General features: G+C 33.9%; 1 protein-coding gene across 1 annotated transcript in view; it reads left to right on the top strand.

Annotated features, from left to right (window-relative positions):
• Positions 1–12,500, top strand: part of LOC137617884 (uncharacterized) — a 16,754-nt gene that overhangs the window by 2,549 nt on the left and 1,705 nt on the right. The window contains exon 2 of the mRNA XM_068347835.1: positions 3,411–3,720. Coding sequence (XP_068203936.1) covers positions 3,411–3,720 — 310 coding nt within the window. The remainder of the gene's footprint in view (positions 1–3,410; positions 3,721–12,500) is intronic.

The raw sequence follows: 12,500 nt of genomic DNA on the forward strand, positions 1-12,500 counted from the left end.
TCAGAAGAAGTATCACGAAACTAGACAGGACTTAATCGTATATTTCGTATTTTCATTTTCCCTGTGGTTCTTCTGCATATATATATATATATATATATATATATATATATATATATATATATATATATATATATATATATATATATATATTACATTATATAGTTATACAATATGTAATTGTTTATTTGAAAAAGTATTATATTTATTTTTTTGCTAATAAAAATGCAAATTCATGCAATGCATGATATTGGCTGAAAATGAAGTGACTCCCAGAATACTTACAAGATTATTTTGTAGAATGTGGCGTGAAGAGGCAAAACCTGACGAATGGGAGCTATGAGTGTTGGTGAAAATGGAAAAAAAGATAAGACTGATTGCAATAATTACAGAGGTATCACACGTAGACTACGTCAGTTGTCATGAAAATATATAGTATGCTTATTCTAAAGAGACTAGAGAGAAAGATTGATGAAAATCTGAGAGATAAACAAGCAGGATTTTCATTTTAAGACATCTTAAGAAACGTCCAGAACATAGAAATCTACTTTTGATGGCATTTGTGGACTATGAAAAAGCCTTTGATAGTGTGCACCGGCCAATTTTGTGGAGTCCTGCAGTATTATGGAGTTCCTTTTGAATATATAAATTTAATGAAGTCTATCTATGAACATAGTAAATGCAAAGTTAATGTTAGTGGAGTCCTATCAAATAAATTTCCAGTGAACAATGGAGTACTCCAAGGGAATGTTTTCTCACCCATGTTGTTATGATCCTCATGAATTTTGTAATGATAGAACAGTTGGGGATGGTGGAAAAGCATTTGACTGGATTGGTAATAGGAAATGACCTGATATAGACTATGCTGATGATGCTGTCCTTATTAACAGAACACCACAGGATTTGCAATGCTTGCTTACCAGAATGCATGGAATATCACTGGAGGTTGGGTTGAAGATAAATAGAAGAAAGGCAGTGTTGATGAGAGCAGAATATGGAATGGAAGATAAAATATTGAAAGGAGAAATGATTAATGAGTTTATCATTTAAATATTCGGGAACTATGACCTCCAATGCAGGTTCTTTTGAATTGGAGTTTAATGAAAGATTGAAAAAAGCAAATAAGACAATGGTAAGGTTAAGTAAAATTTGGAAATCAAATTGCCTGAAATTACCCATAAAAATCAGGCTATTTATCAGTTTCGTGAGATTGGTGTTACTGTTTGGACATGAGTCGTAATTTGACAATGAAGCAATATCCAACAAATTTTGTATATTTGACAAACAAAACCCTCAGAAGAATATTGGGTGTTAAATGGCAGGACAGGATTGGAAATGAAACTATAAGAGAGATTACTCGAGTGCCATTTGTTGATGATATATTGAGGGATAGATGGAGATGGTTGGGTCATGCTCTTCACACTCCCCAAGAGAGATTAGTTCACCAAACCATTAATTGGGCTCGGCAAGGCCCTAGAAGAGTTGGAAGACCCAGACCTACATGGCTGAGGGCAATGAAGTGTGAAGTAGATGATGAATGGAGAGGTATTGTTTTAAAAGCTGGCGTCAATAGGCATAGGAGGAGGTGATGAGGATGATTATTAAAGATTTACTAATATTTACCAATATTTTTTTTTGCATTATTTTGCGAACATCTTACTCTTATCTTCCGAAATTTCAAATTGAAATATCAAATATCAAACATTCCACACTCCAGTCGTAGTACTTTTGCCCATTTTAATTGCTATTTTAGGGTGTAGGTGGGCCATCTTAGGCAGTGCATCCCTGGTTTCACATTAGCAAAGTCTGGAAGTATTTGTCCTAATACGAAATTAAAGCCAATCACAGAGCAAACGTACTCAGCAGAAACAAGTATTGCCAATCCATGACATCATCACCGACCCCATACTCATTATCACTTATCGGCTCATTTTATATCACGTACTTAAATGGTCTTTACTCTGCCGTGGCTCGCTTCACTCGCAATTAAACATATCTTGTTGTTTCTCTGTTCTGTCAAGTGGTACGTAGTTGTGCTGTGCATGCCATCCGTTTAGGCCACTATTAATGGGTTGGCAATACTTCTCTCCACTGATTGAGCTCCTACTACGATTGGTTTTAATTTCGTAGGGGGGAAAATCCTTCTAGACTTCTCTAATATGCTCCAGACATAGCAAGTCTCAACCCACCCCTGGTTGGAATGAACTCTTATGTCTCCTTAGGACTCAAATGGCTAAGTCTTATTGTTTACCTTTATTCAAAATCCTCACTAAAGATCGAATTCTTTACCAGGCAGAAGTACATATTATTAAAGGAATGTCCTTATGGATTTTTTACCCTGTGGCAGAGTGAATTTGAGAGGCTTTTCCCCAAGGTAGAGGCTCAGAAGTCTTAAGTTTAGTCAACGACTGTTTTCAGTATTCTGAAGCCAATATTTAAGGTTTGGTGCTGGGAATTAGAAGCAAACAGTATTCGGCTCATAGTTTTACATATTTTATGCATACATGTTGGGTGCGTGGTCTTCTTAGAGCTAGGTTATCAGTTTGGAGTGAATAGATAAAATTTATGTAAATTTAACATAGTAATACATTATTAACGTTTTCTATTCTGTAGTTGTAAACAAAACCACAGAAAACGTTGAAGGTATAACTAAATAATAAGTTAACTCCTTCTTTGTTAATCGCTGGGCCGCCATAATACAGACTTCCTATATATGGTCTTTTTATGCCAGTTTATACACGCAATGTTTCTTATTTCGACAAGCCATTGTCTTCTCATCCTTCCCTGGGCCAATTTGTTATATCTAGGTATCCATTCTGCTATGCTTTATGTCCATCTCTTATCTGTCATTCTCATTATATATCCTGCCCTTGTCATTTCTTTTTCTTATATGGTGTCTACTTTAGCTTGCTTCTCTTTTTGTCTCTTAGTGTTATTTCCATCATTATTGTTTCCATAACTGAGTTGTAACTATCTTACATTGTAAGGCTTTAGTAAGGCTCCAAGTTTCTGATGCATAAGTTTTATATTTATGTATGTGTGTATATATATATATATATATATATATATATATATATATATATATATATATATATATATATATATGTGTGTGTGTGTGTGTGTGTGTGTGTGAGAATAAATATTTTTATCCAATGCAAGGTCTTTGGAACCCAACATGGCATTCTGAAGCTTTATTAAAGATCCATATCTCTCTCTCTCTCTCTCTCTCTCTCTCTCTCTCTCTCTCTCTCTCTCTCTATATATATATATATATATATATATATATATATATATATATATATATATATATATATATATATAATATGTGTGTACAGGCTACATACATATTTCATCTACTGTTTATGAATAGTATTTGGTGTCCGCATCCTATTCATGATAATTTTACCTTTCAGTTGCGCCATGTTTTGCAGTCAATCCAATTGCGACGGATTTGCTTATGATGCAGCAGCAAATGTCTGCAAAATCTACCACGGTCTGTACACCTTCCTAGTACCAGCTACAACCACCATAGGCACCCTGATGACGTTCGTCCCTGTTGACTCCCCAATCATTTTCATCAAACTTCTTCCTGGGTATTGGTCATGGAATTCTGCCCAAGCAGAATGCCGAAATCATGAAGGGAACCTGATTCCCATGCCGACAAAGGCTGAGGAAGATAGACTCCACTCTATTTATGGTGAATTTTTCATTGGTGTCTATAAGGTAATGATTATGATTTTCTTTTTCGTATATATCATTATAGCTTTTATTAATATACATTCACGTCTTAGAGTTTTGTATCCAAATGGCATTTAGATATTCATGAGACTTAGTAATACGTCTCCTGTCCTTTCTAATACGTTAACGAAACTTGGATCTTCGGAAGCTAGTTTGTTTTTATTTTTATTTTAAAGGCTAGAACTTGATGAAAGAAATATAATTGATCTGCATAAGCTTATTTGAATTGAATTCTTTTAATTGAAAAGTGAAGAGTACTTTTCCACGACAAACAAACATGTGTTGAGGACACACAACAAATAGCATGAAATAATTTTTTTTTTCCACCTTATTTCAACAGAACTACATGACTATTTTTCTTAGCACCTGTATTATTACTCTATAAACTACAACGGGCACTCGGTAGAGCGCATACCTTCGCCTATATCATGGTATATATCTCAAGATAGGCAATTAAATTATGTGCATTTTGGCACTAGTTCCATGCAAATCGAATAAGAAGTTACCGCAGTATACCAAAAGGTGTTTTTTACCTTTTTGTAACCTTGGCCTTTAACCCAATCACTCACAAACTCAAATTTCCCTTGGATCATGGCCAGTCATCCCACCAAATTTCATGAGATATGGTCAAATAGATTTTGAGTTATGGGAATCACAAACATACAAACATAAACTAGAACCGGCACTTGGTAGAGTGCATACATTCACCACCGCCACTTTTGTCACCAAAAAAAAAAAAAAAAAAAAATACTGATGAGGTTGGGGGTATGTAATCCCAGAACACATATATCTCAAGATATGCAATTGAATTATGCACATTTTGACACTAGTTTCATGCAAATCAGATGAAAATTGGCCACGATATGTCAAAAAGACATTTTTACTTTCTGGTGACCTTGGCCTTGACTTTAGACCCTATCACTCCCAAAATCCTGTCAAATTGTCCGTGGATCCTGGCCAATCATCTCACCAAAATTAATTTCATGAGATTTTGTCATGTAGTTTTTGAGTTATGCGAATCACAAACACAGACAGACATAAGAAAAAATAAATACACAACCATGGGTATTGACATTACTAAATCATGTTGCATATCACAAGATAGGCAATTGAATTATGCATATTTTAGCACTAGTTTCACGAAAATGGGATTAAAATCGACCTCCATATAACCTTGACCTTTGTCCTAATCACTTCCCAAAATCTTAAATTATCCTTGAGTCATGGCCAATCATCCAACCAAATTTCATGAGATTCAGTCTAATAGTTTTTTGAGTTATATCAATCACAAACTCACAGACATAGAAACATACGCCTATCGAAACGTAACCTTCGCCGCAACGAAGTTGACGAAGGTAATAAATACAGGCCTATCAAAACATGTAAATGCCATGAGAATAATGCGTGTATATATTTTATTCGAAGACGAAAAAAATCTATCGCCCATACCCAATAAGTAACTCTCTCTCTCTCTCTCTCTCTCTCCTCTCTCTCTCTCTCTCTCTCTCTCTCCTCTCTCCTCTCTCTCTCTCTCTCTCTCTCTCTCTCTCTCTCATGAAGAAACCCATATATCAACATATCCCTATCTTTCTGGGTATATATGCATGTACGCTATCTATGAAACAATCTCTCTCTCTCTCTCTCTCTCTCTCTCTCTCTCTCTCTCTCTCTCTCTCTCTCTCTCTCTCTCTCTCTCTCTCTCTCTCTCACGAAGTAACCCATATATCAACATATCCCTATCTTTCTGGGTATATATGCATGTACGTTATCTATGAAACAATCTCTCTCTCTCTCTCTCTCTCTCTCTCTCTCTCTCTCTCTCTCTCTCTCTCTCTCTCTCTCTCGAAGTAACCCATATATCAACATATCCCTATCTTTCTGGGTATATATGCATGTACGCTATCTATGAAACAATCTCTCTCTCTCTCTCTCTCTCTCTCTCTCTCTCTCTCTCTCTCTCTCTCTCTCTCTCACACACACACGAAGTAACCCATATATCAACATATCCCTATCTTTCTGGGTATATATGCATGTACGCTATGTATGAAACAATCTCTCTCTCTCTCTCTCTCTCTCTCTCTCTCTCTCTCTCTCTCTCTCTCTCTCTCTCTCTCTCTCTCTTTCACAGAAAACTTCGTATCTTATTCAGAGGTTTAAATATGTTTACCTAGCTATGCATGAAACAATCTCTCTCTCTCTCTCTCTCTCTCTCTCTCTCTCTCTCTCTCTCTCTCTCTCTCTCTCTCTCTCTCTCTCTCTCTCTCTCTCTCTCTCCTGTTTATGAGAACTATTCAGAAACGGTTATATGCCTTTTCGTCCGACGTCACTTCGTCCAAAGTCTCTTTGTCCACTCCCTTTGGTCCAACGTCTCTTTGTCCGACGATTTTTTAGTCCAACGTCTTTTCGTCCATGTGTTTTTTGGTCCATTGTCTTTTAGTCCAATATTCATGATTTTTTTGTTAGGCCATTTATTCAATATCTGAACGTAAAACTCGGTAGTTTTGTCTTTAGGTAATCCAATGAATCCTCGGTAGTTTGATAGCTGTTAAGAGCCATTTCCCAGAAAAGAAATGATTTTTCGGTAGTTATGTTGTTGCTAGGTGAAATTTCCCAAAATAGAAGCAAGGTTCCGTTTGGAAAATTTAGTAAACTTGTTTCTTGCCGATATAAGGTGCTTTTCGGTATCAGCCTTTATTCCAGTAGCTGATGTTGAGGAAGCATATGAAGAGCTAACATATGAATGGCATTATGGAATGTCAACAGCAAAATTGTCAATAACTTGCCAAGAACAAATAACGATTTGGAAGGATACCATTCGTCACTCAAGTTTTTTTTAGGTGCTACCCATCCTAATATTTGGCGGCTGATAAAAAGTTTGGAGAATGAAACCAGCTTGATTCAAACCAAGATAGATCACATTCATAGAGGGGATACAGTACATAAAAAAAAATATATATATATGCAAATTAATCAGTGTATACTTTCTTTGGTTGCACATTATGATTCTTATGAAAAAAATTTAATTTTTAAAGGCTGTTTCTCACAACCTATACTCTTTCTAAGCATCTTATTGATTAAAGATTATATTTTTTTATTTTTATTATTACCTTCAATACATATATTTTATTCTTTCATATCAATATCTGCAATAAATATTAATTTTATTTTGCATTTTCATATATAAATGAATTTTTGTCTTCCATATTTTTCATTTTCTGATTGTAGCTATATTTAATAAAATGTCTACAATTACATAAATTTTTTCCAACATATTTTACTTTTTCTGGTCGTATTTTTATTTAATGTATAAAAACGCATGGAAAAATTTCTACTTGCAAATATACTGGGGCATACATAATCTAATATATGCAGTATATATACTTTTATATTAATATCTAACTTCTATAAAAATCTAACATAAAATCTAACATTTCGTCCAGACAAAATTGGTCAAAATCACCCGGAAACAAAAAATCATAGGACAAAAAGACATTGGACCAAAAAATCATTGGACAAAAAGACGTTGGACCAAAAAATCATTGGACAAAAAGACGTTGGACCAAAAAATCATTGGACAAAAATACGTTGGACGAAAAGGATTGGACAAAAAGACTTTGGACGAAAAGGATTGGACTAACTGACTGTACACGTCAGAAACACCTAGCGTGTTCTTCTTCTTCTCCTCCTTTTTTTTAAGCTACCTCCCCTCAAAGCTGGCATTGATTTGTTTTTTATGAAGATTCTTTTTCTCTGTATCTCTTTTTTATTGATGGCCAAATTTCAACTTCGCTGCTGTTTTTCTGGCTACTTTCTTCATATAGTTCGAACGGATATGGTTCCAGAATTGTTATTGACCGATATTCGTTATATGCTACATCCTCTTCGTTTATATCATCCAAATCTATAGGAAAAAAATCGCTAAAATCTACGCTATGTTCGCTGTCTAAATCCATTTTCACGTGGTCAGCTTATTGTTAGCCACTACCGTCTGTCTCGGAGGTAAGAACTCCATAATAATATTACATTTCATTGAGCATCATAACCAGTTCATAGCTATTTGTTATTTTGTTAGCGTAGGATGTTGATTACAACAATTAAAAACATGTTTTTCCACTGTAATATTCTGTTTTAAGGGTTTTTTCAGAGGGTGGGAACGGATTAATTTTTTTTAGTTAATTTATATGGGAAAAATTCATCTGAGATACGATCAAATTGATATACGAGCTCGGTCCCGGAACATTAAACTCTTATCTCAAGGTATTACTGTGTGTGTATATATATATATATATATATATATATATATATATATATATATATATATATATATATATATATATATATATATATATATATTATATGGGTGTGTGTGTGTGTGTTTGTATATATATATATATATATATATATATATATATATATATATATATATATATATATATATATATATATTACTTATGTAGTGAGAAATTGAGCATTGTAAAGGAAAAATTACGGTACTTAAATGTAACTTCCTGCTTACTTTTTTTTTTAAAGTAACTACCTGTTTGAGAGTCCCTAGATAGTTTTCTTTGGACCTCTCTTCTGTTCAATCTAGCACTTTCTGTGCTACTCTCTCAAGCTTCAGTGGACAGCTGCGGGTATGTCCCTAACCCGTCACGAAGTCCCGTTTTGTTCTTGTTCTATCAATAAATCTCTTGGTTATATCTGACATATATATACATTTTGCCGTATTGTTCCGAGAGAGAGAGAGAGAGAGAGAGAGAGAGAGAGAGAGAGAGAGAGAGAGAGAGAGAGAGAGAGGAAGGTTTACATAATATGGAGTATGGCCGATAGTTTTTCCTCTTCAAATGAAATATATATTAGCACTACTTACTTAACACATTAATAACCATCGCCGTTATGATGCCAGGTAATATCTGATAATAATACTTACTTGACATAGGGAATATAAGTCACCCTAAGAACTTACAAGCCCAGTCCTCAACAACACACAGAATAGGGTTACGGCGAATGAGGGGGGGGGGGTATACACCAGAAAATTGTACGCCATGCGTACATTAGGTTTGGGGATTTATTACAAACACAAAGACTGAAAGCGCACACACACATACATACACACACACTCATATATATATATATATATATATATATATATATATATATATATATATATATATATATATATATATATATGCGTAAAAATCACGGGAAAACGTGATGCTCAGATGCAGAAGAACCACAAGGAAAAAGAAAATACGAAATATACAATTAAGTCCTGACTAGTTTCGTGATACTTCTTCAGAGGACTGATTTATTGAGAGAGGTTTCTTTACATTTTATAGGGAAAGTAAACGTACGAACATACATATAGAGGCCTACAGAACAATGACACTCCCATACCAGCTACCTGGGCTGTGATCAGGTGTTTACTGGGCGGAGATCCAACCTCATTAAACACCTGCCAAAAAGGGTCATTTCTGGTGACAAGTAAATTCTTGTTTTTGACTTTCAATGCAGTTTATTTATATGAATAACGGTAGCCTTATCTATATAAAAAGAACATATCTATATATAAATATATAAAAAGACATATACATACGTATACACAGACAGGCATTCATACACACACATGCATTATATATGCATAGACATATACATACGTGTACACATGTTGGTATACATATACAGACACGTACATAGACTTACATATAAATATTCTTTACACATGATTAACATGTATATATATGTATATGTATATATATATATATATATATATATATATATATATATATATATATATATATATATATATATATACATATATATATATATATATATATATATATATATACATACATATATACATATATATATATACACACATATATATATCTATGCACATATAACATTATTACCATAAACATATAATTATGTATATATCAATACTTGTATCTAGCATAACCCTATATAGTGCCAATGTACTTATGCATACTATATAAAATAATTGTACCCTTTAGTGAATGGTAGCTTAGGTCTAAATATTAATTTCACAGTGACGTTAATTATTCACAATATATTCAGTTCTACATTAAGTGGTCAAAGTTTATATATATATATATATATATATATATATATATATATATATATATATATATATATATGTATGTATATATATATATATATATATATATATATATATATATATATATATATATATATCTTACAAATCTCTTTACATATAAAGGCGTCTAGTTTATACATTCCATGTCCAATATTCAAGTTGTTTTTAAAGGTTTCTTTTATGAAACTGGACTCTATGATGTTTCTTTCCACTAAGTTATTTGAATTAACCAATTTCTTTGCACCTGACCAATTAATAGTGTGATTTTTATCTCTAACGTGGGCAAAGAGTGCATTTTATATTTATATATATATATATATATATATATATATATATATATATACATGTATATATATATATATATATATATATATATATATATATATGCATATATATATATGCATATATATATATATATATATATATATATATATATATATATATAAAATATACATGTTAATCATGTGTAAAGAACATTTATATGTAAGTCTATGTATGTGTCTGTATATGTATACCAGTATGTGTACACGTATGTATATGTCTGTGCATATATTATGCCTGTCTGTGTATACGTATGTATATGTATACGTATGTATATGTCTTTTTATATATTTATATATAGATATGTTTTATATATACATATAGTTTTGCGTATGTATTTATATAGATAAGGCTACCGTTATTCATATAAATAAACTGCATTGAAAGTCAAAAACAAGAATTTATCTGTCACCAGAATGACCCTTTTTAGCAGGTGTCTAATGAGGTTGGATCTCCGCCCAGTAAACACCTGATCACAGCCCAGGTAGCTGGTATGGGAGTGTCATTGTTCTGTAGGCCTCTATATGTATGTTCGTACGTTTACTTTCCCTATAAAATGTAAAGAAACCTCTCTCAGTAAATCAGTCCTCTGAAGAAGTATCACGAAACTAGTCAGGACTTAATCGTATATTTCGTATTTTCATTTTCCCTGTGGTTCTTCTGCATATATATATATATATATATATATATATATATGTATATATATATATATATGTATATATATATATATATATATATATATATATATATATATATTTAGGTTTTACTTCTAATGCGTCTGTTAGTTTGACTGGCAGCTTCCTAGCCTTTCGTTCCGGAGTCCTGCATTCGGTCCCAGTGATCGATTGAGTGATTTTCATTATAATTAGTAGTAGTAATATTATTGCTGTTGTTTTTGTTATTTGAAAAGTAGAATGCTTCAATCCAAGAGCCCCAATATGACAGGCATCCCAGTGCTACTAAAAAGGATTAAAAAAAAAAAGATAGAAAGATTAAAAAAAAAAAGATAGAAAGATTAAAAAAAAAAGATAGAAAACATAAAATTAGTAGCAGTAAAATAGATAACATAAACTATACAATTCCTGTCACTTTACTCAATAAAGAAAAAATCCCCAATTACTCACTTCAAAAGCCCTACCGTTTCTACATGAAGGCATTTACAGCCAAGCGGGGACTCTTGACACAAGGCACTAGCCACACAGTGTGTGCTCTTATTACTAGCAGCTGCTCCACACAAGGAGCATAGCTGAAGGAGTCAGTTTTTCTTATTGTAGCTGAACTCGTGTTGGGAGGTATGCCAGTCCAGGACTCACAAGGCAAGTACACTCGCTCAGCCCAAAGAGCGTGACTGGCCTATTAGGCAGGTGTAATCGCTCAGCCCAAAGAGCATGACTGTTTTACCACAAAAAACCTGGCCTCCATATGGAACCGAAGGAAAAGTTTTAGTAGTAAAGAAAAGTTTTATAGCAGCAAGTCCCAGTAAGTAGGAGAGACTGGGAGACGAGTGAATGGTTATGAGTGAGAAAAGTTGTTATAGTGGTGGGAGTCTAAGGTCCTAGTGGCAATCATAGGAGAACTCCCTGGCTGGGAAGACTATTTATTTTACGTCAAGCATTACCCATGATTGAGACGGCAGATAGAGGTCCGCAAACTTACGTGCGGACCTAATCAAAGATAACTTTTCTTATAACATGCCCGTTTATATATTTTTGGGCTTGGTTGGACAAGTAGTCATAGCTATATATGACTTAGGTACAGATCAAGGATTTTGGAATTGAAGTAGTTTAGATAGAGATTTAGTTTGATACTAGCAAGACCCAATGAGGATGAGAGACTGAATGGGGAAGGGAGAGTGTAAGTGGTAGAGGTAATGAAATGATGGGATGCTAACGTCCCACTGCCGCTATCTCAGTGAGTCTTTCTCAATGGAAGCAACAACACTCTGAGAATTGATATTTCCAAGGGCTGTGAAGAGTTGACCTGAGTATGTTTTAAGGGGGCTCAAAGTCGAGGGGTCTATGAACAAGCTGTGCGAATCTGTTGCGAAGGTGGCTGTCCCTATGTCTTGAAGGTTTAGATGATGATTGAGAAGTTATGGATGTAAAATCTGTCTGCAAAGGGGAGGAGGTGTGCTTCCGTCCTGAGTAGGGAGAGTCTGGTCCAGTTTGGTGCTCCTAGGATCATACTCATGGCTCTGTTCTGAATGATCTCCAGTGACTGCTTCTATGAGGGAGAAAGGGAGGTTAGTACAGGCGCTGCATATTCCACTAGGGAACGGACAGTTTGAACATAAATTAGTCTATGGTGTAGATTCACTGGCTTTCCT

Source organism: Palaemon carinicauda, chromosome 24, assembly GCF_036898095.1.
Source record: "Palaemon carinicauda isolate YSFRI2023 chromosome 24, ASM3689809v2, whole genome shotgun sequence".
NCBI lineage: Eukaryota > Metazoa > Arthropoda > Malacostraca > Decapoda > Palaemonidae > Palaemon > Palaemon carinicauda.